At 48.2% G+C, this 26,695-nt stretch overlaps 1 protein-coding gene across 1 annotated transcript; it reads left to right on the plus strand.

The window, feature by feature from the left end:
• Positions 1-1,769: 1,769 nt before the first annotated feature.
• Positions 1,770-26,497, plus strand: FBXL18 (F-box and leucine rich repeat protein 18). The gene is made up of 5 exons (XM_064520152.1): positions 1,770-2,075; positions 3,240-3,440; positions 4,367-5,886; positions 8,795-9,013; positions 20,803-26,497. Exons 1-5 carry the CDS (start codon positions 1,788-1,790, stop codon positions 20,957-20,959), a joined length of 2,385 nt encoding a protein of 794 aa, XP_064376222.1. The 5' UTR covers positions 1,770-1,787; the 3' UTR covers positions 20,960-26,497.
• The last annotated feature ends 198 nt before the right edge of the window (positions 26,498-26,695 follow it).

Below are 26,695 nucleotides of genomic sequence, written 5' to 3' on the forward strand. Positions count from 1 at the left end.
TGAGGTATGTCAATGTTTGGTGTGGCAGTTCATTTCCTTCCTCCTTTATGGTCTATCTAATGTCCTACTGCCATCCCGTATTAAACCTCTGTGTCTTATCTATAGTGCTACATTGCTTATTTGCTTGGTGGATGGTGAGTTTGAGCACAGCTCCTCTTATGAACTGCTGTGAGCCTAGTTTCTCCTGGGAAGGTTCTTTAACCTATCTCAGTTCCCAGCTCATACCTGAGGTTAGCAACTACTGCATGGTCCACAGATGCCCCAGGGCTGGTGGGAACCTGCAGCTGGTCCTGACACAGGCTGCTCTTGTTGCAACACGCAGGCCTCAGCCAAGAGTCTGAGCAGCACCGTGGCCACAACCAGCCCTGCACTGGCCATCTTCGCATCTCTGATTTGTGTTGCTTCTTGGAGGCTCAGCCCAGACTCTGGGCAGGGCTTTTACTCTGCTTATTGGCCCTGCTGTTGATTTTATGTATATTTGCTTTGGAAATTCAAGTCTTCTCCACCCTGGCCTCTGCTTTCCCTGATGACTGCAACTGTGGTAAGTTGGTAGATGGCCCAGCTGTCAAACAAGTCAGTCCTGACTGAAGAGTCTCTGGATTTAATTTGTCACTACCTTCTATTTAATTGAAACATGTAACAAATACAACAGGTACAGATGCTTTTATTGAGGCTCTTGCTCAGCTAAGGGCTCAGAGGAGTTTTCCCCTCTATCTCCAGATCCTTCTCACAGGCCTAGAAGCAAAATAGGTAATTCAAGACTTGAGGCACTTGATGCTTCTAAGCTAAATGTCCAATCCACCCCTAATCTTTGAGTCCTCATTCATGGCCTTAAACGGCAGCAATCAAGCAGGAAGAAAGCAGCAACCTATTCATCTTCCTTTGCGAGTCATCTTTGAAGAACACTTTCTATGAATAATGAAATTCCCAAAGTGTACATGTAACTGTAGAAATTCCAGCACCCTGGTCCTGTCTGTACTTGAGATTTGGGATCAGGAGCTAATAATAGCAATGCCAAGCCAGCTGCACCCAATGGAGGTTGTTATTTGCAATGGCTGAGCTCACAGCAGCTCCTGAAGAGCTCTGCAAGGTCCTCTGTGCGCCAGCAAGGCTAAGCATAATGCTGCACACCTGCAGCCAAAGCTGATTCAGCCTAGGTAGAGCCCAGATTTACAATCGTTACACAGGACAGCAGTGACTGTGAGGCCAGCTGGTTTATATTTGGGGTTTTCCGGGTGGGGTCATGCAGTGGAGGGAAGAGGATGGGTGCTGAGGAATCCATGGCCCCCTTGTTAGCATTAACCACTTCAGGGCTCCTGTGTGTCATGTCTCCCACATCCCAGCTCCCTCCAGGCTAGGAGGCCACCAAGAACAGGGAGAGGATCCAAACGCTTCCAACGCCACTGGCGTCGCTCGGCCAGGTGAGTCAGCGCTGCGCCCAGCTTCCCGCCGCACCTCCAAGGCCCCATTTACATTCTCGGAGCCGACTCAGGGCTTTGTGGGGTGCTGGTGAGCAGCCCTGCTGCCCGGGGCTGGGGAGAACCGGCCTGCCGACGGCTCTGGGGCTCCACAGCTAGGAGCTGCCTGCAGCTGGAGAGGCTGCTCGCCCTGTCTCCCCCAGCTCCCCAAAGCCTCCACGCTCGCGGCTGTAATAGCTGTGGTGGAGAGCCGCCACCCCCCATCGATGGCCGGGCAGGAGGGGACGGCGTTTCGGGGCGAGGGCTGAACGGGGCGGGTCGGGGAGAGCAGGGCGGCCGGATCCCAACATGGACCCCGCCGCTCCCAAGATGGCGGCGCCGGCCCGCTACGCCGCTCCCAAGATGGCGCCGAGGAACGGCTGGCACCCTCCCGCCCCTCCGCGCACGCGGGCCGGGGCCACGCTCAAGATGGAGGCGCGGGGCGGCCGAAGAGGACGCAGAGGAGTGGCGAGCCGCGGAAGCCGGGTCATGGCAGCGCCGGAAGAGCCGTGCGGCGGCCGGGCCGGCTGGGAGCCAGGCCGGGAGGCGGCTGGTTTGAGCGGCGCCCGGGGGCGGCGGCGGGCCCGCGGTGCCGCCGCCATGTTCCGCTGTGAAGAGGTGAGGCTGAGCCGCGGGGGGGGGGGCGCGGGCCTCGGCGGGTCGTTAGCGGGGGCTGCGAGGGGGCTCGTCGCCCTCCTCGGGCTTCCCCTGAGCGGGGCGGGGGCAGCGCGACCCCGCTCGGGGGTGGTGGGGCCGGAGCAGGCCCCGGGGGCGGCTGGGCTGGGAGGCGGCGGCCCTCTCCCCGCGGGCGGCCCGGCGGCCGCTCTCTGCCGGGGCTGGGTGGCGCGGCCCAAATCACCCTCCCGCCTTCCCTCGCCTGGGATCCCTCCGTAGGGAGAGGGTTGGGACACCGGGTGTGATCCCCCTTTGGGGAGGTGGCGTTGCATTAATGTCGATCTGAGCTTTATTAAAGGCAGGGCGAAAGCAGCAGCAGCTGCCCCCATGCCGCCAGCATCGCTCCCGTCTCCTCGTCCTCGGGGACTGCCCAGAGCCGGGCCGCTTCCTGCACCCTGCGTGGCGGCGACGGCCTCGTCCTCGGGGACGCGGGTGCCGTGTCGCTTGCTCGTCGGGAGTTCCTCACCGGGCTACAGCGAGCCCAGCGTGCCCGTGGTGGCCGGGCTGCTGGCCACCGCGCGTGGTGTCGAAGGAGGGGAGCATCAAGTGGAGGAAGAAGGGGGCCCTGCTGCTCTAGAGGGGACGTAACCGTGAATCTACGCTGCTTCAAGCGCTTAAGGTGTAAACATGTGGCGAAAGACCTATGGGTGCTCTGAAGCTGGACTGCGGTTCTGTTATTTTATGTATACATGGATGTATACATGTAACCTCTCGAATGACTGAAGGTTATTTAAATAGATTGCACTTAGAGGAAAGAAGGAGAGAGACTGATGTGTTAGGTTGTGGAAGAAGTGGGGAAAGTCACTTTCACAATTAGAAAGTAAGTGGCAAAAGTGGTTTGAATGTAAACAGCTTTTCTCATTTTAAAGTGGTCTGTAGCAAAAGAGTACTGCGGCCTTGTGCATAGTTTTGCACTACCTCAGTATTGTGTTCTAAGGGGAAGATTTTTGGTTTCTCTGTGCAGACAGAAGTATTTCATGATTCAAGGGGTCCTGTTTCCATTTTGCCTTGCTTTATAAATCATTCTGAGTCCCAAGGTATCTGTTTTCTCGCAAGCTTTGAAGTTTCTGACCTAGTAGCTTTTTTCTTTTCTCCCCCCCCCTTCAGGAGATCGTAAGTGGGGAGAGTGAGGAAGAAAGTAGTGGTGTCAACTTGATGGAGTTCTCCGATGAGATCCTTTTGCACATCCTAAGCTACGTCCCTTGCACGGACCTTGTCCTGAATGTCAGGAGAACCTGCAGGAAACTTGCGATGCTCTGCCTTGACAAGAGTCTAACCCAAACGGTTTTACTTCAGAAAGACTACAAGGTGGGGAGAGTAGCTTGCTGCTTCTGTTAGCTCTGAAGACAAATCTGACCTCTGAAAAAGTTCCAAGGAGTAGGACTTTTCTGTGTGTCTCCATAAATGTCTTGCTCGTGAACTCTGAAAGCCAATAAACAATAAAACTGTTTTATAAAAGCATTTGTTTTCCAGAATGCTTTGTTAGAAGAGCTCTCTCTTCCCTTAGTTGTATAAAATACCGTCAATGAAAGCTGTCCCCTTTTAGTTTCTGGAAGCTAAAATGAGAGTAAATGTGACTTTCCATTTATAGCTCTCTTTGACTGTGATTGTGTAAAGCTAACGTTTTTCTCAAAATATTTTTTCCCATGTTGTACAAAAAAATCTGTACAAGCATAAGTTTGCGCATGTTACTGTCAGGCATGCAGTCCACTAAGCCAGAAAATGTATATCTGTTGTAACAAAAATAAAACTAGGGAATGAAGAGTGATAAGTTTTTTGAGAACTGTATCACCAAGTGCAGGCAAAGGGGACCCTCTCTCCTTCACTTCCAAACAAGGGAATTGGATGGAAGAGAATGAAAACATTCTTTCAGTATGAATTTCCATAGATAGCTATTTCCATATGTCTGCTGGAATAGCTTTGCCATTAGAAAATGGAGACTGTCCTCCATTCCTCTGTCACTTGCTGAACAGATTCAGCTTCACAGTCAGTATTGTGGAACTGCACAAACTGAGAAGGTAAAGGAAGTATAATCTTAACTGGCTTAATTTGCCATGCTTTGGACTCTTTATCAGCTGTATAATAGTTCTTAGACTGTGCTAGTGTCTTGAGACATTTGGATGAGCCACGTAATCTGAATGCTAACCACTGTTATCCCTGACTTCAGATAGGAAACTGAGTCAGTACACACTATTATCATATATCTCATTGAATCTGGTTTTGTTTAAGTACAGGTAAACAAAGACAAAGTGAAGCAGCTGATGAGGGATATCGGAAAAGAGATTTACCAGCTGAACATGGCTGGGTGCTACTGGCTGCCCAGCTCCTCTATTGATCATATAACACGATGCAAGAACCTGGTAAAACTGAACTTGTCTGGGTGCCACATCACCTCTCTCCACCTCTCAAAGATGCTGTCTACGCTCCAGCACCTGCGCTCCCTGGCCATAGACGTCAATCCGGGCTTCGATGCCAGTCAACTAAGCAGTGAGTGTAAAGCCACTCTTAGCCGGGTCTTGGAACTGAAGCAAACCCTTTACACTCCATCGTATGGTGTTGTTCCGTGCTGCACTAGCCTTGAGAAACTGCTGCTTTATTTTGAGATCCTTGATCGCTCGCGAGAAGGTTTTATGCTTTCTGGGCAGCTAATGGTAGGCGAGAGCAATGTCCCCCATTACCAGAACCTTCGTGTCTTCTACGCTAGGCTGGCTCCTGGCTATGTTAATCAGGAGGTGGTGAGGCTGTACTTGGCTGTGCTGAGCGATCGGACGCCTGAGAACCTCCACGCCTTTCTCATTTCTGCCCCTGGTAGCTTTGCAGAGACGGGAGCCACTAAAAACCTCCTGGACTCTATGGCTCGGAATGTACGTCTGGATGCTTTGCAATTGCCCAAAGCCTGGATTAATGGCTCTGGCCTCCTGCAACACTTGAAGTTCAACAACCCTTTCTACTTCAGCTTTAGCCGATGCACCTTATCTGGTGGTCAGCTGATCCAGAGGGTTATGAATGGTGGGAAGGATCTTAAAAGCTTGACCAGTTTGAATCTCAGTGGCTGTATTCATTGTCTGGCTCCAGAATCCTTGTTTCGAAAAGCAGAAGATGACATTGACAGTAGCATTCTGGAAAGCCTGGTAGTATCCTGCTGCAACCTGAAACACCTCAACCTCTCTGCAGCTCACCATCACAGCTCAAAAACCATAGGGAATCATTTGTGCCAGCTTCTGGCCAGATTGAAGCACCTACTTTCATTAGCACTACCAGTCTGCTCCATAACAGATGTTGCTGCAAACATGGAAAAGCCTTCCATGCAGTCTAATGTGTTGCCCCAAACATTAGGAAAGAAAGTCCGGATTGGGATACAGACATACTCAAATCAGAAACCACAGTCTTCAGTATTCTGGGCTTTGATGGGAAGCCTTCCGTTTTTGGAAAACTTGGAAATAATTGGGTCCAGTTTTTCTTCTGCCATGCCCCGCAATGAGCCAGCGATTCGGAACTCATTGCCCCCTTGTGTCCGGGCACAAAGCGTGGGGGATTCAGAGGTAGCTGCCATTGGCCAATTGACTTATTTGCAAAGCCTCACCTTAGCACAGCTGCCAAATATCCTTACTGGCTCTGGGCTTATTAGCATTGGATTACAGTGCCAGCATTTGCGGACTCTTTCATTGGCCAACCTGGGCATGATGGGGAACGTGGTCTATATGTCTGCTCTCATGGACATGCTGAAACACTGCAAGTGTTTGAGAGATCTCAGGTGAGGGGTTGTCACTAAAAATCTCCATTTTGTTTGTGGACTTTTAGAAATCTAGTGTGTGGCTGGTTGTGGCTAGCCTAAAAATAGCAAGTGTTTGTGTCTCAGTCAAAAATAGCTGCAGTGGCTTGAAAACTGAATGTTTTCCTTCCTGAGTTATGGAGAATGGGAGTGCATTTCATGCTGTCCTCGAGGGCTCAGGCTAAGTCCTTTAACCACTGCTTCAAGAGTATAAAGTCTCTGTGCAGCAGCTGCCTTCCTTTTAGCTAAGGAAGAGTGGATGCAACTTGTTTGTGAGCCAACAGCCTGCCGTGGTGGGGTTAAACACTATATGCGTTTCCTGACTCCTTGGCTTTGTATATGCTCAGATCTCTGGAAAGCTTCCAGGGAGGAAGACACTCCTAGGATATCTAGTTAACGTAGAGATCTCCTCCTGTTTCCCACTGAGATTTTTCTACCTTTGGTTTGCATTGAAGTTTTGTCTCTTTGTTTTTCGTGTTTCCTTTTCTTTTCTTGATAATGTATTGAAAACATTCCAAATTTAGAGTTCTTCCTGGGGTGTTTCTTTCTTGGTAGGACCTAAATGTTTTTGCTGCTTCAAATAAAAGTTTTGAATGTCCCTGGGTGCATAAAGAAACTTCACAGTATCTGAAATATGCTTACTAAAGCAAAGAGCATGGTTTCCTTGCAACAATCCATATGAACTCTGCAAATGTTATTACTTTAGAAAGATGCTCTTTCTTGTTTTCTCTCTCTCGTTTTTTTTCCCCTTCTTTTAAAAGAAGCTTTTATTGGTGAAATTGCTAGACCTGACTGCCCTGTTGCCCTCCTCAGTTCACAAAACAAGTGTGCAACACACAACAGCAGTAAAAGCAAGGCCAGGCTCTCGGGGAATGCTCATGTGATTGCAGCTAGTAATAGTGTGACAAAAAGTTGCTGCTTATCAGCTGAGACTGGTGTTTGTGTGCATCTTCCTAATCCAGTAGTGAAGGGAAATGGGGTAGCTAAAACTTCAAGAGGATTTTCCTTTTACACCACTTCCCCTTTGTAACAGGCAGGGAGCATGTGGGTGTCTCTCTCGTAGAAGGGATGGCAGCTGTTGGGGATGGACTCGCTCGATGGCTTGGGTCACGTGAATGTATCTCTAGCCTTCAAGAGATTTAACACCCCTGGGAGTACAGAGATCTGGGGAAACGCGTTTTGATGTGCGCTGCTGCATCACTCAGTCTAGGCCCTGTAGTTTCCAGAGATTTTGAAATGGAGGCCAAATGCGAGGCAGTGTAGAGGACGAGCAAGGGTGTCTTCTTGCAGTGACAGCTGTGCGGTGCAATGTAAAACGTCTTTTTTTTCTTGAATAAAATCTAGGAAGGTTTTATGTAGTCTTAAAAGGTTTGAATGTTTAGTACTTCCTCCTGATAATGCAGTTTCCTTTCCATTTAACTAATTCTCTGCTTCTTCTACCCTTTTGTCCCCTCCCCAGAAGGATTTTTCTCTAGGCTTAGGAGTTAGTTGCAGATGATATTCCAAAGCAACATTGTCATCTAGTGAGTGAAGGGAGGAACTGCAAGTATGGTTCTCGTGCCACTTCCACAGGGATTGACTGAGAAGCCTGCTGTGAGAAGGCAGAAGCTCCTGTGCTTTTTGATTCAAGCTGATTATGGACCAATAAAACCGTGGAAAAATTAGAGAGGCTTCCCACTTCCTTAATGTTCATTTTAAGCTGTTACCCAAAGTGCTGGTGGGCTAGTTCTTCTGCCGTTGTTACCTGACCAGCAGTCTCAGGCTGGGACTCTAAGCCACAGTTTATCAATTAACAAGATTAAGTTGCTGAGATACCCCCACATACTACAAAAGCTTGCGCAGAGATTATCCAGCTCAGGTTGGGGCTGACAGCATGTTATCACCTAGTGGATTAACCGCCTCGGAGCTCTTGGCCTTGCTGACCCAGTGGCTGGGATTCCCGAGTACTCTGAGGTCCTGTAGTAAATCTGCGTTAAGCAGACGTGCTGTCCTGGAGAGACCGGCCCCTGAGCAGGTTCTGCTCCCGCAGACCGGGTTGCGTGAGGGAGCAATCCAGTTAGGCTGCTAGTTGAAACACAGCCCTGTCGTGGGCCACGTGTGGCTTTGCTGTGTCATTTTGTGGTCTTCTGGGCCACGATGCCAGACTGCATATCAATAATAGCAAATCCCAACTCTATTCTCTGGGATTAGTGTTTAAGATAAAGCTTGGATTGATGATGGCTCTTGCTGTGGGAGAGCGGTAGCTTTGATCCTTTTCCATCCTTTTTCCTCTGACCAGGGAGGACTGATTGTGGTTGCTGTGGCTCAAAGGCGTGAGTTTTGCATCGCCCTGTGTGCATTGTGAATTTTTCATGCCTGCTTCTGTCTAGGCAGTACACTGAATCTGACTGGCTTGATCAGCGTTTGGTGCACTGGAGCAGTAACTCCCCAGTCCGCATCAGCTACTCGGTGGATGCCAGGCAGCAAAATCTAGGCTATTCTTGCTCTAAGAACAGGATGGACCCACTGGTCAAATCCAAGGCCCATCTTACCAAGGTGCTATTGTGGAAAACTGGCAAAAACAGGATTACTCTCTGGCAATGCCCTGTGGGCTCTGAAATTCTGCAGTTTAGGGTCTTTCTGCATTGGCAATGTATTTGTGACTGTCCTCTAGACTGCATAGCTCAAGGGTATCTGCAAGCTCAGGCCTCTTGCTTGCTAAAGTCGTGTTTGTCCTGCCATACTACTGATGCACACACGTAGAAGGGTATCGCGTGGGTAAGTGAAACAGGTGGTGGGAGAAACTGGTTGCTCCGTCTGCCAAACCCCCTCGAATATTCTGTCTTCCCTCTGGTCTGAAAGCGACTTGAGCACGAATTGCCCATTGACTTGTTCTTGTTTGTTCTCGCAGGCTAGAGCAGCCATACTTCAGTGCGGGTGCCCAGTTCTTCCAGGCACTGAGTCATTGCTCTTCTCTCCAGCGGCTTTGCATCGTCTCCCGGAGTGGGACTCTGCAGTCTGACGCAGTGATGTCATTCATGGCCAACTGCCTTGAGGTCATCATGTGCCACATGTTTATGGGAGAATCTCTTACCGTTTGCAAAAATCTCCAGCAGTCTATTGTCCGGAGGTGAGTGCGGAAAGGGGTTGATGGGGGATTTCTGGAGCTGCTCGAGATTTATCTCCGTTTCCTTGCCCGCCAAGGTTTATATGGCTTGGAGCACTTGTTCCAAGAAGCTAATAGGTACTGTGTAACTGCTTGGCACATGAGCTAGCCTCTTATTAAAATAAGAGTCAATAAGTGAAGGTGAAATATTTGAAGGTATTATATGAATTTTTGATTCCGTTCCCACCCGCGTTCTCTGCAGTTCTGTCGGGCTGAGCTGAAGCTCTGGATGTACAGCTCCATCATAAATCAAATGACAATTTTGTGTAAACAAAACATCTGGCGACATTTTAAGTACTGAGAGGTTTGACCTTGAAGCTTTCCTCTTTTCCCACAAGTGACTAAGATAATTCTGTCCTCTAATCACTTGTAAATGTCACTTACTGATAATCCCCTGGCAGTGCGACTCAAAGCCTTTAAAGGGTTGCTGTGACGGGGTTTTTTTGGGGGGGGGGGTCGGGGAGGGGGGAATGGTACAAACTGCCTTTGCACGTTTGGCAGTTCTTAAATGCATCTTGCCTGGCCCCTTGCAGTGTTCTGAAGCTCACATGGTGGGAAGCATTTGTGTGTGAGCCGTGAACTGCATTTGAAAAGAGAGCTTTTAATTACGCTTGGCATTTTGAAATCTTCTAGTAGCGGCAGTCATCTTACAAAATATTTCCCATGCAGCAGACTTTCCTTTTTTTTCTTTTTTTTTCTATAAGGCATCTTCTCCGCCTTCAGTCTGTTTTCTTTGTCACCTACTGTTGCTTTCCTCTGTTAAGCTCTAATAAAAATTTCAAATCACATGGCATTATTGCTGCATCCTAAAGGGTGCTCCTCCCCCCAGCCTTTCTCCAGCTTCAAACTGACTTATTAGACTTGGCTTGTTTCCTAGAATCAAATCCAGAAGAGCCTATGACTATATTAGCTACCTATCAAACCGCATACGAGATTGATTGTTACTGCCTCTAGAAGGCCCGTGTTCTTTTGGGATAGTGACTGTTGGACACATCTAAGTAAATTCCTTGTGATGCGTCAAGGACTTCTTGGATTTGTTTTTTTACAGGGCTTCATATCTGTAAAAGCATTCCTTGGTCTGATGCAGTTGTGCTTTGAGGATCCTTGGAAACGAGCATCTGCAGTTCAGGTTTTTTATTCTGCCCTCCTGTCTGAGATGCCACTGCAGCACTGGCCAAAATTTTGATGTCCTTTTACTGGACAGAAATATGTTATTCTGCAGTCTTCTTTTCCTCCTTTGTCATGTGTGGATCCTAACTATATTCTGTACCTCTTAATAATTTAAACCCTGGGAACTTTCTAAAGAGCAGCTGATGCCTTGTGGAAATGTTAAAAGCTATTTTTATATTTAGCAACAATTCTGGCTGTCATACTATTTTTCTTCTTTCGTATTTTATTAATAGGGACATTTGTATGAAAACAGTATTTTTTGTTTGTTTTTTGGTTTTTTCAGAGAGCATCTGCTCCCACTGCTAATTCTGCACCTGAAGTCATAATCCTCTATGACATAGTAATTGGTGGCTCTGGAAACGATTTTGATGTCACGTAAGATTATGACTTCAGGAGGAGGATGAGCAGTGGGAGCAGATGCTCTCCTAAGCAACAGAGATCCTGTTCTCATGCGACTGTCTCTAGTAATAAAATGCAAGGAATAAAATACAGAAAATGATGTGTAAGCAAAGCCTGGAGTTTTCCGTGAGCCATCAGCAAGCCTTTAACCATGTGACTTTTGCAGTGATCCTGTTCCTGTCCTTGCACAAATGTGCCTACAGATGGGGTCAGAAATTGACTTTCTCTTGACTGCATTTTATCTATTACTCCGAGGGCAAAGAGACATGCCGTAAAATCCCCGAGTGCGTTTTCTTGCTAGCTAGATCATTGCTTAAACCTGTGGATGAGGGCTTGAGTTCACGCAGCATGGCTTCCTGTAAAAATGTGCTGCTGGCATGTCTTTAATCCAAGCCCTAAATTGTAAGAGCTATTGGGCCGCAGGTTTGAAGTTAGATATCCTGTGCCAGAATGAAAGAAGGTGATTTATCTTTTCTGATTTGGAATTCATGCGGATGCTGAGCGCGTAGGGAAAAGGCGAAGAGCGGGTGGGGAGGTGGAAGCGAGAGCGGGGACGGCGAAGCTGCAAGCCTGCCTTTGTTTGCTCCCTTTCCTTTGAGCCGGGGGAATCGATCCGTATTCCTCGGGTCCCATTAAGGATTCGACTTCCTGGTTCAGGGCCAATTGAGATGACCTTTTTTAGGCTGAGAGCAGCCAAGGGATTGATGCTTTTGAACAGGGAGATGCGGCCTAAGTGACTTTCATTTCTTCTCTTTTTAGAGGGGTTGGGAGAATGGGAGTGGGGAGCTGGAAAGGCCTAGGGCTGAGCATGCACCAGTAGTTTGCTGCAGGCTGTGGAGCTGGGAGGGCTGGAAAATGCAGTCTAGTGCAGTACAGTGTTTTCTCAGACTTTGATTCACAGGAGGGATCGGGTCACAGAAGAGCCTGGGACTGATTGGGGGAGAGCAGACTAGTTACCTGGGTTTTACTGCTGGGTTTACTGGAAGAGGGTGTAAATACAAGGAGTGGAGATGGGAGCTCAGGTATTAAATCGCCTGTTGCACATGGATGGCTTAAAGCCTGAACTGATTCTCAAACTCTTGCCTGTAAAATAAGGATAGTGTTTATGCATTTGTTCTACCTGCCTGCCAAGAGAGTTGCTCTCACATCTTTTAGTCCTGTGACAGCTCTAAACTAGGTCCTGTGTTGTCCATTTTTCTTGCGGGCACTTTCCTGGTTGAAGCTTCCTGACATTCGATAGGGATTAGTTTTCATATTTAAATCATTAAAAGCCTCTGATTCCATTTTGCCTCTTTTGCAGTGAAACACAGTAAGCCAAACAGAACTCATCTGGAGCCCTCATCAGCAAACAAGAGGCTTGCAAGGGCAAGGTCTCCTCTGAGCTTTAGAGAAGACCGTTTCCCTGTGGGCAGATAAATCATTGCAGTGTTTTTCTTTATTCTTTTTTCTTCTGTGTGTATGGGAGGGGTAATCTCCCTTATGGTTCAGGGACATACTCTGTGCACATAAGGGGAAAAAGGCCCAGTGGTTAGTCGGAGATGTGGGTTCAGTGATCCGTATCCACTTCCCTGATCTTCCTCAGATTTCGCATGTGACAGTGGTCTCATCTCACAGCTTCTCTGTAAAACAACATTTCTTTCTTATCACACGGTGCTCAGCTGCTGCCGTGCTTCAGACAGAAGCAGACCCAATGGAGAGTGTTTCTCCTCTTACACTTGCACCCAAACTTTGCCAAAGCGCTTAGCTCCAGGCTGCCTTTGCTTAAATAACTTTTATGTTAAAACCACTGCAGTGTTAATTCCAGAAACACTGTAAAATACCCCAATTCCGAGTTACTGGACCCAAGATTGTAGGTTCAAGCGTGAGCCCGGTTCTGCTGCTGTGCCGGGGCCTCCTTGAAATGGGAGACTTGCTTCTTGCTTTTGGGCTGACTCGCTGTGCTGTGATTCTTTCAAAATGGTTGCAAAGAGCCGGCGTGCCCAAAGCCTGTCCAGCCGGCGTGGTCCAGGAGGACGTGGCTTGCCTTCCCCGAGGGTTTCCAAATTGTGATTTTGTGCAATAGTCGGTAGATGGAGCTGTGACCTATGGTAGGTGTCCCACTACTCAATGCTGTCCTGATGTATTGCTTGCTAAATAATCTTGTTTATACGCCTGTATTTCTCTGCCCCAGAAATCTTGTGGGGAAAGGAATTTGGATGACTTCAGCGTAGCGCTGCTGCATGGCACAGTTACTGGGCACTTCGGATTTGCAAGAGAAGGTGCTTTCCTGGTAGAGCTTGCCAGCAGGAAACAGGCTGGAAGAGGGGATGGGAAATGCTTGGAAAATGTCCCCGTGGCCTCAAGGACAGTTTTTATTTTCCCGTGGGTGTCTTTGAATTTGGCTGGTTTTAGTTTAAATGTTTAGGTAGCTCCTATCATTGTAATGATTTCAAGGTCTCTACAATACCAAACAATACAAGCCTGTGAAAAGTCCTTGAAAAAACACCTTGAAACAGATCAAGAAAGCAGTAGCGTGTGTATTTAAAAAAGTCTCGGAGAGAGTGGTGTCATTAGGGATTCTTCATACATGGGGGAAAGTGTCAAGGCGTAGAGCTGAGTTGTGATTTATAGAAATGCAATCCAAGCTAAGCCGTGGTAGAAAAGCGTGGTCAGGAAGTGAAAGCCTGTGGTGCAGCTGAAGCGCGTCTTGGGGAGGTGGGTGGGCAGCTCGCCTCGGCTACTCGCATCTCCCGAAAGCGCCGCTGTAATCTCCCGCGGCCTGACAGCCCTTTGGAGACGGTGCAGAGGATGGGGGCTAGCTCGGGTCCTGGCGCAGCATCCGCCGGGGGTTGTATGCCGGGTTGGAGCTGTGGTGGTCCCAGCTCCACAACCTGCTGCAGGGCTGGCCAAGGTCTCCGCCGTTGGTGCCCCAGCCGTGCTGGCTACCTGTCTCCAGCAAACAGCTCTGTGACGTGACTGCAGTGCTGTGCCTCACTGCTCGGATAGCTCTGAGAGTTAACCAGTGCTCTCAAGTGCAGTGAATTTTACTATTTTAGGACAACCTGCCTGTTCCAGGGGGATCCAGGACCTGGGATCGAGGACCTGGAGAAAGAGATGCTAACTTAGCCTTCCTATTCCTGCCTATGTCAGGTTTGAGCACTGCTTAGTTTGAAGGGACTTTCACAACAGGACGTATGTACTTTCCAGGAATAGCTATTTCAATCCTAATTAGATCTTGCTATTCAGACTTTTCTAGCGTTGTCTAAATTTTCCCCTGCTTGTTATTGTCCTCCTTTAACATTAAATTCTTGGCTCGATCTTTCCTCTTCTTAAACTACTGATGTCAGTGGCCCTGGGAGGCTGTGGCAGCCACGATGTGGAAGGGTTACAGGATCCGTCTGGGATTCAGTTGCAGGAGTGGGACTTGCAGGTGGGAGCCTGGGGCAGAAACTGTGAGTGCTTGGGAAGTGCTGAGTGAGCCAGTCCCTCTTCTGATGTTTGGCACAGGAGTCAATTGTCACGATTGAATTTTTGCTCACCTCAGAGCTAAGCTTTCTCCCCTCCCTTATTGCTATTGCCTTGAAAGTCCCTTCAGTTTTCTTTCTAGTGAGCTGATTTATTCTTCATGCCCTGATTCTCATTTTGGGCTTGGGCTCAGAAAAGCCCTTGTGGATGTTCCTTTTGACTTGTAGATCGGATGGGAGGGGGCTGTTAGGGCAATAAGCGAGTGGAAAATCTTCTTTGAATCCTGCAAAGTCCTCCAGTGTCCCTCCTGCACTGCCCACCTGACTGCCGCAATTGTATTGACACTGCAAAAAGCTGGTATTACCACCTAGGGCTTATTTGAGATTTTCAAGCTGTCTTTAGCTTCCCTTCACCACCTTCTCTTCCTTCTGACCTTGAGAAAGTACCTCGCAGTACACTGCCGTTTCTCCTGGATCCCGGAGCCAGCACGGGAGCTGCCAATCCCACTCCGCTAGCCTAAGCATGTTGTGGGCTCAGTCCCTGCGTCTGATTGCAGAAGCCTTAATGTATCGCCGGGCTGGTGTAGTGAATCATTAGCATCCTGTTCCAGCTTTCATTGTCTGCTTCATTTCCTGCTCTTAGAAACCCCTGAATCATTCTGTCACAGGCTGAATAACAGACTGCATCCTCGTCAGCTTGCCTTACCCAAGAATTCGTTGGCGGGCTTGGTGAAGATGGACTTTGCTTGGGGTGTGGCCCTGACACCTTTGCTTCTCCGGGGATGTTGTTTAAGGGCGGATTCAAATACTTTGCAAGCTGGCACAGCTTGTGGGACCATCCCCAATTTGGTGTATTAATATATCTTCTTTGGGGGGTACTAATATGTCTCCTTCTTGAATGCATTCCTGCGGCTAACCCAAATGACTTGTTTTAGCTGCTAGCTCATATGTTTTGAAGGGAATTCAGTCCCCAAACCCTCCTTAGAGGGTAGATTGGTTTGTACATGAAATAGGTTTCAAGCAGTGTCCTCCTCTCTCTTGGCTGAGAAATAATATTGGAATAGTACTGTCGTGCTTTCTCTGCATGAGGGTGTAAAAGGCTGAACGGAAGCATTAACTGCAGCTCTAAAGCATTTCCATAGTAAAATAAATCTAATTGAGCAGTTATTGCAGTAGCTTTTTAATTTGTGGAAGAGATTAGGAAATAACTTTCAGCTTGCTCTGGCAGAGCACTCCCCTAGGACGTGTCCTGGGCACTCTGGCATTGCTCCTCAGGTTCTTATTCCTTCCCTCTCTAATCGTCCGGTCACATCTAACTGACGCAGAGCTTGGCTGGCCACATAACGCAGGAACCTCAGGCCCTGGAAGCAGGTTTGATATAAGCCTCAGCTCACGCAGGAGGAGTAGTGGAGTGTCATTCGTGCCTTACAGAGGGAGACCACGGTACAGAGAGAATTTGCCTCGGCTTACGGGATGAATTGACACGTACCGGGAGACTTGCCAGTATTGTGTGTGACCATCTTCCAGAGGGTCCAGTTTACGACCCTTCGTCTCAGGTTGGAGGCTGTAACAATAGAACCTTAGGTGAGGGGAAACTACAGACTTTGGGAGGATGCCAGTTGGTCAGTGTAGACATGGGAGGTGGAAGGACACCATTAGAAGACAACACTTGAAGGAGGAACTACCTTGTTGTGTGAGGTAAAAGCAACCTGAGGAATCACAGCTGCTTTCCTAGGGAACTTTTGAAGTCCTTTTCTGAGATTAGAAGGTGAAGTCTGCTCAGTGCTGATACTCTGTAAGAGTTGGCAAGGAGGGTGGTATTAGGGAGCAGGTCTGTTTTAGAGTCAGTGTGTGCAGGCTTTGGAGCCCTCTTGAGAGGCATCTGGAGAATGGGTGGGTGGGAAGGGTCTGCCCTGCTCACAGATGAAGGTGCCTGGGGGGAATTCAACCATTGGTTTCTTTGGAATGGCTGGAAGAAGTTCTGGAGAAGCTTCATTTTATGCTCTTGGCAGTCATTGCAAGCAAAGAAAGGTCTTGCAATTCCACGTTACCGAGTTCTGGGACTGACCAGTGGAACGAATCCTGAGTGCCTGTCTGGCCTTCCTGAAAGGATGAGAAAAGCATGTATACGTATGCTGGGTCCCATCACTTGTCAGCTTCTCCAGCTTGTCTTGGCACTTCTCCATTCCACCATGCCATGCTTCAGGGATGGGAGTTTCCAGCCCTGGCTCAGGTACGTTGGCTGAAGCTTACAAGGCAGATGCCACATTTGAACTTTGGAGATTTCAATCTTCCAGCGAAAACAAACTTACGCTGCGCCTGGCAGAGGATTAACAGGGTTTTTATGCATGTGGGTGAAAGAACTGTGCTCAGGCCAAAATGAGAGTCAGGCTGAATTCTCTTTTCTTGGGAAACTTGCTCCTCTCCAGAAGCATCTTGCCAGGTGACAGGGCTGTGTGTGAAGTTTGCATGAAGGAGAGAGAAGGTGTGCGACCACAGCAGAGATTAGAGGGCTGTTGTGAGAGTCATCTAGACTGGAGTCCAAACCTTCTTCGGTCCCACCATACTTTGTTCCCCCAAATCAAGCTGCTTGAGGTTTCCTTTCAAATGTTCTCTAGAGTCTCATTTCCCGTAAGACCATCTCTTTTCCTGGAGTTTAAAAATCTGGCCTTGATCCACTCCTGTTACTCCTTATTTTATCTGATGTGTACTACTTTTATTGCCAGTGCTTAATTTTACCACCGTGTGTGCCCTTATTCCTGCTTGCCAGTATTTGAAGGGGGATGTGCTGAAACCTCTGAATTTGGCATTGGATTTTTTCTTAGTTTCCTCTGGAGATCTCAAGAGGAAATACATTCTTCGCTTTCAGATACTGCATTGTCCTTTCTTTATAACGAAGAGAAGGCAAGTTTGAGCAGCGCCTGACACAGTGGATCTGTCGTCTTGTGGGAGCTGTGGTGTGGACGGTTAGGCTGGAGCATAGTCCATCATTGCAGGCTGTCTAGTGGGACTTACCTGTAGTTTTGGGCTGCCCTTTAGCTGTGTCAGCAGCTGGAGTTCTGGGGACTCGGTGGCCTCCTCTTTAAAGAAGTATGTCTGAAAACATGCACTGAGGGTGCTTGCCAGGAGACAACTGCATTCCAGGGAGCGACTCTTTTGTCTTGCTAAAATCAAGGAAATCTGATTGAAGTGCAGCCTTGCTTTAGACTTTTTCCCCTTCTTTTTGACTTTGTCCCTGACCTACATATTGGATCCTGCCATGCTGGTTGGAAGTAATTGAGACTACAGTGTTAGGCTATTTACCAAGCTGTTCGCTTGAAAAATAACCTTACTGCGTCCAGTCCACACCTGTTCTGGGATAATTCTGCAGGCAAATAACGAAGCGCTATTAACCCTTCCAGCCACGTGCAACGTGTTCAAGATCTAACTATAGTATGAGGCTATACTTAGGCTGATGCTAGGAGGAATTTGTGAAGCAAAGTGTGCTTTAATCTCTGTATCTATCTCCCAGCTTCATGGATGACTCCAGCCAGCCGCTGAAGCCAGGCCCATTCTGTATCCACACCCAAACGAAGACGCTTTCAGAGACCTCCTTGTAAAAGTTCCTGCTGGGTGGTGGTTTGTTTGGTGTTGAGTCTGCTGGACCAGTGGCTATGCTGGAAAATGTATGTGGAGGGGTATTTTCTTTTGTTATCCCAGTGGTTGGTTCTGATTAAAGGATCTGTTTTGAAGGGGCTGCTAGTCAGTTGCCTAGAAAACTTGCTTTCATTTAATCGTGATGAGTTTAGTCTGGAAGTTTTGTAGGAGAGAGCAAGCAAGCATATCCTTGGCTTCTTTGGCTTGGAAAAAGGCAGGGTTTCATGTCTGGAACTGCAGCTCTTTTGTCTCTCCAGGTCGACATCCTTCTCTGTCCTTCGGGTTTTTATTTTACAAGCCATGTGCTTGCAGAGGTAGATCCAGTTTGAAGTCCATCCAGGTGTGGAATGAGGAAAGAACCGTCAAGAAGATTACAGGAGTTATTCTGCAACTCATTAACTCAATCTCTTCCCCTTCTTGTTATCTCCTCCCCATGCCTGGGGCCTTTCAAGCTAGTGCTCTAAGTGCTTCTCAGTTAATCTAGCCCACCTGGACAGGTGTACGAAGAAAGGAATTGCCTTCTGGGGAAGGACTAAAGGAGCAGAGATTGCAGAGGGAGTCTGCTTTTGGGAACTGCTAATCCCAGTTTAACATTATGACAGCTGCTTGTTAAAGTAGGGTGTTTTTTAACAGGCAGTTAAAAGAGAGGCTTTGCACGCACATTTAGCTGAGAATAATAGTGAGCCATGTGCATTTGATTTTTTTTTCTTAAATCACGCAAATTGTACATGGAAAGAATTGTATGGCGTCAGCTCGCTGGGGTATGGCATTTACAAGGTTTGCAGTCACATACAGCTTCCTGTTTGGGGGGGGGGGAGAAAATTACAAAGTGCTTTTTCCTTTCTTTTTTAAATCAAGTTCAAATCTCTTACATAAATCCAGCCTTTTTGGAAGGTATACTTACTGTGTTGGTTTCTTTCTTGGTGGCAGATTGTCGTGTAAACTTGTCTAGGTTCTTGTTTTTATAGCTACATGTAAAGACTGCTTATAAGCTACAATTTTGCGTATGGTGAGAAAGCAGCATGCAGATCTAATTTGAGAGAGTCTATATACAAAGAAAGAAGTGGAGGGTTTTCTGCCTTGGGGATTTTATGGTCAGGAAGGCTGTATCCTACAAAGATGTCTGTTTTTTCCTACACTGAACTTCAGTAAACTTGGTCTATTAACATGATTTTCTCTGCAGGACTGTGGTGTTGGATAAGAAACATGAAGAGCTGAGGCAGAGGAGGGACTATCAAACAGACATTTGCTGTATTTTATGTAATTTCACTGCTGGCTTTACCCAACTGCCTCCCAGATCAGCCGTTATTTGCTGGTTGGTTTCTTGTAGGCAGCACTGTGGAAGTAAGAAACTGTACAGCTCCTGCACAAGCCTCCGGATGAGCTCAAGGAAAGGTGTTCTTTTCTGCCAGCCCTTAGGTATGAGGCGTGAACGGCAGGTCTGTGATGCAGAAAGGTGTAAAAATTTTCCCAGGTAGTTTTGGTACGGGAAGTCCTTGTTCCTGCAGCTGCTTAGGTCCAGGAGAATTAATTTAATCCACCAGGACTGAACAACTAAATTTGGTATGGGTATTTGCCTGCTACATTTTTGGCACCTCTATCCCAAATCGTTTGTGGATGAGAACACCTTTTCCGTCTCCTGGAGAAATGCCAGTCTCTTGTGGGCTTTCCTTCAGCTGGCCTTATTGCTAGCACTGGTTACGTGGGATTTGCATGCATGTTTCCAGATCTCCAGCCATTGCCTCTCTTTGAGAGAAGTCTGGCTGTTTCAGTGCTAGGGATGAGCTGGGGATTTTCCAGATGCACATCTGCATAGGAGAAGCTTGTTCAGCAGTGATCTCCTGTTCAGACCCAGCACAACTTGCTCTAGCCTCGGTGGACTGATGATGCCAATTTGGCGCTGCCTCCTTTACGGCAGTAATGAACTGGCCCTCATCACACAGTTCAGAGGCAGTGGCTTGGTGGCGTATTACTAATAGTCACAAGTGTTTTAACCTTAAGGGTGTAACCCTTAAGCTATGGCATAAATTCCCTTTACCCTAGCTTTAAAAGCTAGCGGGGGGAAGCTGGCCTTTTCTTGTTATTGCACATTGGGCAATGCTCTTTCTCTCCCCCATGTTCCCTTACTTACCAGGTTGCTGTCTTGTAGAGCTGATGGGGATGTGGACTTTTTTGTATGGTTCTTTTTACTTTGTGTATATGGCTTTAACTTTTGCTGTTCTCTTCCTCTGTTGTGTAGTGATAACCCTGCTGCTTCTCTCTTATTGTCATACCAGGCCTCTCACTTGCAAGGTCTGGGATGCTCCAGTGTGCTGCAAAGCAGACCCAGTGGCATAATGTTGGTGAGGGGTGCTGGAAGGACCTGACACTGCAGGTTTTTTAATAGGGTGCAAACAGTTTGAGGCTGTGGCTTCAGGAACTGGAACCCAGATTTCAAGTGGCAAACAGGGATACTTTGCTTGCATTTGTGTTTAGAGCAGACTCACATGCTGCCAAGACAGGTTTTCTGCAGCTCTTATTAAAAAGGAGGCTGCAGTGTGTGTGTGTGTGTGCGCGCGTGCGAACGCACTTAAATGCTTATCTGCAGATCTGAGCTTTCTAAACTTGCCTCTGCTCTAATTGCAGAGTGTAGACTCTGCATGCAGAGCAACTGAGCCCGAAGTGATAATCCTGGGCTCAGCCCTGAGGGAATGCCTGGCACTGCTCTGGCCTGATTTTTAATGGCTCTGCAACTTGCTGCTGGTTTGCAAAAGCTTTAAATTGTTATCCCTGAGCACCTTGCCCAACTTGGGTAAAGCTCTTGGGATCTCTGGTCCTCTGAGAACACCTGTATGTTGTGATTTTTCTCCTTCCTCCTTCCTCATGTCAGGCCTGAACTGGGCTTGTGTCAGCTCCAAAGACTTGCTGAAAAGTGGTACAATCCCAGCGTGTGCTCTCTGCTCACACCCAGAGGATAGGGGAGACCTTGACTTCCAGTGCCCCTCCTGCCTCAGCTGAACAACCCTTCCTTGCCCCCCTGCTGCATGAACTGTATCCACACGAGCCCCGTCTCTTACACTGGGGAACTCGTGTTTCTCCTCCGCTAATAACTTGTGTCTGATTTAGTTTCCAGGCAGACCGCCCTGCATTAAATGTCGTCATTTTCCCTCTGCTTCATGAGGACTTGACAGAGGTCATCAGAGATGTCCCCATGAGGCACTTGGATGAAATTACCTTGTTTAAAAGCAGAGTGGCTGAGGAACCTCCCAACCTGTGGTGGTGACTGTCACGGCATGGAAGGGACAATTGGAGTGAACACACGAAATAGCTTCTCCTTGGCCTTGATTCTCCATCTTCAGCCCGTGGCCACCTCACTGGATGCTGTACAATCACTTTAATTAGGTGCAATTGCAAAATAAAAATGCTGGGCCTTTGCCGTGGGGAAACATCTACTGGGCGATGCTCGCATCTGAAAAGCCTATCCCCAAGGCTTCTGGAATATGACAAGTATTTCCTTGCAGTTAATAATGAATTGCTTTGTTATTTTCCTTAAGTTAAAGGTAAGAGAAACTGACTTGATGATGCTCTTCCCCTGTGTTGCCTGGTGTAAGGGCCCCTGTGTACTTTGGCAGTGTGCTTTGTGATATTGGTGGAAATCATTCTTTGCTTTGGTCTATTTTTGGCAAAACAGAAAGCCTAGGCCAGCTAAGAGGCACAAAAGTGTGTTGCTCGGTTGAAATGCATCACATCTTTTCTATGTTACAAATATGCATTTGTAGTCACATACACATGCAATCACAGATATTTAAAGGGTTTTTTGAATGAGAAGTACCTCAAGGACTTTTTTTTTTTTTTTGGAATAACAAATCTTGGCCATTAGCCCCTTGGCCATGGTATGTTCTTCTTGCTGATAATATTTCCATCAGTTGGCCTGGTGGAAGAAGTTCTCAGCTGTTTTCGAAATCCTTGTCCTAGGGTTGATGGAGCCCACAGTGAGTAAGTTGAAGCTTAGATCTGATTTAAATGCAGTCTGTCTTGCAGTTGAGATGGGAATGTAGTGTTCCAGTTCTGTCCTTAGATTCCATGCCTTGAGCTCATGCTAATTTTAGAGACATTAATGAAGTATTTTCACAGTGTGATTTCAGTCAGCTTCTCTGCTCCACAGAACTTCCTCAGGCATCAGTAGTGGTCTGGATCACTTTCATATTGCCTTATTTATTGAGCACTTTTGAAAGCATCAGACAGCTGTACCAAAAGCCAAGCTACAAAGTCCTGGAGCGACATTTCTGGGTGGTGGTCAGATTTCCCTTTTGCTGGAATATTTTGTGATGGAACGCTGGGTTTGTCTTTTGCAAAACAGTTATCTAACTTCAAGTTTATCCGTTTTTTCTCACCCGTTATCTCCTAAATGCTACCTAATGTGTTGAGTGGTTTTGCTGCAACACTGCTTTTGTGGGGAGGCCCAGTGTAACCTAGAGATGATGTCCCCGTCTCCTCGTCAGCATTTTCTACACAGGATGCCATCTCCCGAGTGCTGCTCTGTGATCAATGACTCTGAGGAAGCCTGGTTTGACAGGGCATAGATTTGAGAGCAAAATGCATCTCGCAGCTTCAGAGGACTTTCCTTCCTTGCTTTCCCATCAGCGAGGTACGTACCTGTCTGGAGCTCCGACTTGTTGGTTTATATTTTGGGCCAGACTGTGGTATCTCTTATGCTCAGATAGGTTAATGTTAACATGCTCATTAATGCTGCAGCCTTTTATTAGCATAAGTCTGTGCACTGCTACAATGAACCCCTGGGTGTGTTTTCTGTCTGCCTTTGGTTTCTCCCCGGTCAGGACTGGGTGCCAGCAGCAGCCTCGGATTTGCAGCCAGGAGTGAGGTGGTGAGGTAGGCTCGCACTTCCCCAGGAGTGACTGCGTCCTCCTCACCGCTGAGCCACGAGCGCTCCTGAAATGTTTGAGACTCTCGGCTACCATCAGATCCATCCTGGTGTGTGTGTGAGGAGCTGGTACCCCGCTCTTGGCGTGCTGCCACTGTTTTCTCTCCCGCTCTCCCAGTGAGGTCATTCTTTCTACCTCTTGTCATCGTGCTCGCCTGCTTGAATCCCTCTCTCAAACAGCTTCCCTCTCCATTCCTTCCCCCTTCAACAAATCAAATGCACTTTTTGGCAGCAACATGAGCCACGGCTTTGTCCAGTTCAGGCCACTTCAGCTCTGCCTGGTTTGTGTCTGGGGCTCTCTGCTTGTTCGAAGGAGGAGGGTTAGGCAGTGAGCAGCGTTTGAAGCCTTACCAAAGCTGCATTCCTCTGTCTCTAGCCTCAGGGCAGGGTAGAGGGAAGGCTGAGGGTTTTGGAGGTGTGGAGCCAGCTCCCTAATGCTTCAGGGGACCTCTTTTGTCCCATGGAGGAATACGTGCCACCGGAGCAAGGCCTGGCCTGCCCTGAAGAGGGATTTTCCCTCCACATACGCACCAAGGCACCGGCGGGAGTTTGGCAGAACTCGCTTGCTCCGTCCTGCTGGAAAGCCTGAGTTCGGGATAGCGGCATGCACAGTGCACCTGTTGCTTAATGCTGCTGTTAAGCCTTTGGTCTTAGGGATGAGGTTAACCTGATGAAAGATGCTTTCCTTAGGCCTTCTGTTTGGCAAAACGATGCCCGTCTGGTTTTATAACACCGTTATTCCGTTGCCTGGAGTACGATGTTTAGACATCTGTAATCAAGATAGCAGGTCAGTGGTCTCGATAAGAACATTGCCAGTTGCAGTCAGGGCTAGGAAAGGTCACCCACAGGTAATTAAGTTAGCACCACAAATAAAGCTTAAAAACTTCTTCCACCCTTTCCCCCCCAGCTGCAGGCCAATGCTCAGTATCTGTGCTACAAATCCTCCTATGGCGAGTGAGAATTTCCGCTGCTTCTGCACTCCAGGCAGGATTCACCAGATGTTAATAATGTGCTTATTTTCTCTAAGTGCTATTTTGGCATCGGTGTTAATTACAATTTATATTCTGCAACATTTACACTGGGAAAAGAACCCACCCTAATAGTCCCCAATTGGCAGAGCCGGGCTATTAAACATAGCACCATATGTTCTGCGCAGAGCAGTGTACGGGACTCGGAGCCCAGTCAGCGCGGAGGCTACAGCGTGCGGGAGGAGAGGAGAACGGGCAGACCGGCTTTTTGTTCTTAGCTTTTATTTAATATGAAATCCTCCCTTTGCTCTGCTCTCCATCCCCATCTCTCCAGCAATCTCTCCCTGCTATCTGTGAGCATCTAAATGAGGTGATCTCCTGAGCCTGCTGATACCACTGGCCGTAGTTTAAAATAAATGAATTCAATTACAGAAGGTGCCCTTCTCGCAGGGACTGCCTCTGCGAGGTTCCCCGTCCCCGCTGGCGTGTTTCTTGCTGCACTCCGAATCAGACCTCGCGTTTTTGGAGACTGCAGAAGATATCTTTGCATTGGACCAGCAAAGAGATCCCCACATTTCTCTGGGAGAAGGATATTCTGGGGCAAGTGCAGCTTGTGGCTAAAATCAAAAGCTGTTTGCCGCTCTGTTAATGGCAGAAGTCTGTTTATCGATGTGGCTTTTGGTTCCTGCAGCCTGGGAGGGTTGAGATTTGAAGAGTGGTGGTGGTTTTGGTGTAGAGAAGTTTGATGGGACCAAGTCACCAACATTTCAGTAGGTTTCTTAGAAGGACCGTAACTTAGAGGACTGCTTCCTCGGCCTTTTGGCAGATCTGGTTTCATGGTCTCTTTGGAAAACGGTTGTGCATTCGCGGTTCGGTTTGGAAAGGGGGCTGTATGGTAGCGAAGCTTTATGAGAGCTGGGATTCAAATGACTTGTGCGTTGGGGTGATGGCTCAGCTCCTGCTTTTCCCTGGGTTGTGCCTGGCTGTCGGCCCTGGCTGCCCCTTCGTGGCTGGGGAGTCGGGCGTAGCAGGAGCCCTCCCGCTGCCTGGCTGACCTCCAGAGGCGAGGAGGTCCCGGGACGTTGTGCCGGAATGGGATCCCACCTCGGGAGGTGCCGAGCGCCTTCTCCCAACATCCCATTTTTATGGTGGGTATCCTCCCTGCAGCCGCAGAACCTCAGGCTTTTTCCGTTTGTGGGATTAAACCCATGCAGAGGGATTTCAGCTGCTTAAGGGAGACTAAATCCCCCCTGTGCCATCAGCAGCGGATGCTGCGTCCGGCCAGAGCCCCTGTGCCGTCTGCGGGGAGCCGGGTGCCGAGCGGTGCCGGGTGCCGCAGAGGCAGGTCCCCTCCGCTGCGGTGCTCCCGCCTCTGATGAGATGCGCAGGCAGCCGGGGTGCTCTAGCAGGAGATTCATTTCCATAGAAACCAATTGGGATGTTGTACGGGGAATAATGATTAATAGTGAAGGGATGTTGCCTCAGGCCCTTTTCATTTTTTAGGGGGCAGCGAGGGACAAGCTGGAGCCCAGGTAGGGGGATAGGCAGTCTTAAAACTAATGGAAACCATCCCTTCCCTTAATGTCCAGGGCAGCCTCCCCTCTTCTCCTCCCGCCCTGCCCCCCCACTGCTGCTTCCCAGCTTTCGTCAAATTTTCAAAATGGCTAACCTGGTTAGAAATAATCATAATAATAAAAAAGGATGGATGAGGGCTGACTACTAACATTGTTGCTGTTAGCAGCAGGATTTCAGCCATAAAACATGAAGCAAGGGAGGCATTGACCTTTCCGCTGTTTGAAATGAATGGAGACATCAATATCTATTGTTTTGTGGCATTGACCTCTGACGCTCTCCGTTCTCCCTCCTCTTCTTTCTTTTTTTTTCTTTTTTTTAATTTCCCCCTGACACTCGAGGAAAGGGGTCAGTTTGTACCATCTATTGATCCCGATCTTACTTAGCGATAGGGAAATAATTAGAATTTTAAAGATCTCTGCTGCGCCCTGGCAAAACACACTCGCAGGCGTGCAGACTGAGCCCCCGCTTCCCGCCTCGCGTCCTTCCCCCTTCCCCGTGGAAATCCAAAGCGCGGAGATCTGAAGGAAGGCAGATCAATATAGGTTTAATTATGATGGGGTTTTTATTTCAGTTTTTAAAATGGTAAAGTGTAACGTTTTATGTTAGTGTTGTCGGAGCCTGGCTGCCTGGTGCCTTGTTTTATTGTTTTAAGTAGCCCCTTCTTTTGTGAACTTCATCTATGCACCGAGAATGTGAAATCAGGCATTGCTAATTAGCTGTATGACAATTAAGTAATGTAGCACAAAACCATTAGGACACTGGATTTGTTTTTGAAGTTTGTCCTTTGAAGTGGAAGCTGCAACTCCCTGCCCAAGGCTGCTGGAAAAATGTTTTTCTATCAAAACTTTCTTTGAAAATAAAATGTCAGTGTAAGAGTCCCTATTTCTGTCATCTCTCCCATACAAACAGCGGGTGGAAATTGTTTCTCATTGTAAAAACCGCTGGCACTGATAGCACGGGGAATTCAGAAAAGCGTTAAATGGGCAGTTGGTCTCCAAGCGCCCTTGGTTGTGGTGGAGACGTTGCCCAACGTGCTGGTTTGGCTTGTTGGAAGAACTGTGGTGCTTGGAGAGGACCCTGCTCACCACCAGCACCCTGGAGATGCCGACGAGAGGTGGGGGCTGCCCCGTGACGTGTGGGGTGATGCCAGGAGGCCGCGCAGCCCGTCTGCGAATACCGACCCGCTCCTCGGCTCGGACCGCTCCATCCGTGCACTCGTGACACTTGTGTTTGCATCTGGCCCTTCGTTCTAGTAGTGAATCAAGTTCTGAATGTGCAACTTTCATGTACGCTGGTGGCATGTAAAACTCCCAATAAAGAGTGAAACCAAGTTTGAGCTAGGCCTCTTTCATTGCCTCCTGCCTCTTATTTTCCCTTTAAAACAGAAGCCCGAAACTGCTTTCCTGGGCAGCGTGCCATGTTCCTCGCGTGAGCTGTGCGAGGTGAGTTGCTGCAGCAAGGCGCACGGGTGCATGGGGAGCTGGGACAACATCAGGCGCTGGGAGCACGGAGGTGGGCAGCGCTCGTGGGACTT

This window comes from Dromaius novaehollandiae, chromosome 14 (assembly GCF_036370855.1).
Source record: "Dromaius novaehollandiae isolate bDroNov1 chromosome 14, bDroNov1.hap1, whole genome shotgun sequence".
Classification (NCBI taxonomy): domain Eukaryota; kingdom Metazoa; phylum Chordata; class Aves; order Casuariiformes; family Dromaiidae; genus Dromaius; species Dromaius novaehollandiae.

Coding starts and splice junctions, on each gene's coding strand:
- FBXL18 (XM_064520152.1), top strand. CDS start 1,788: ATGGCGGCGCCGGCCCGCTACGCCGCTCCCAAGATGGCGCCGAGGAAC. Junction 2,076..3,239: donor CCATGTTCCGCTGTGAAGAG/GTGAGGCTGAGC, acceptor CCCCCCCTTCAG/GAGATCGTAAGTGGGGAGAG. Junction 5,887..8,794: donor AAGTGTTTGAGAGATCTCAG/GTGAGGGGTTGT, acceptor TTGTTCTCGCAG/GCTAGAGCAGCCATACTTCA.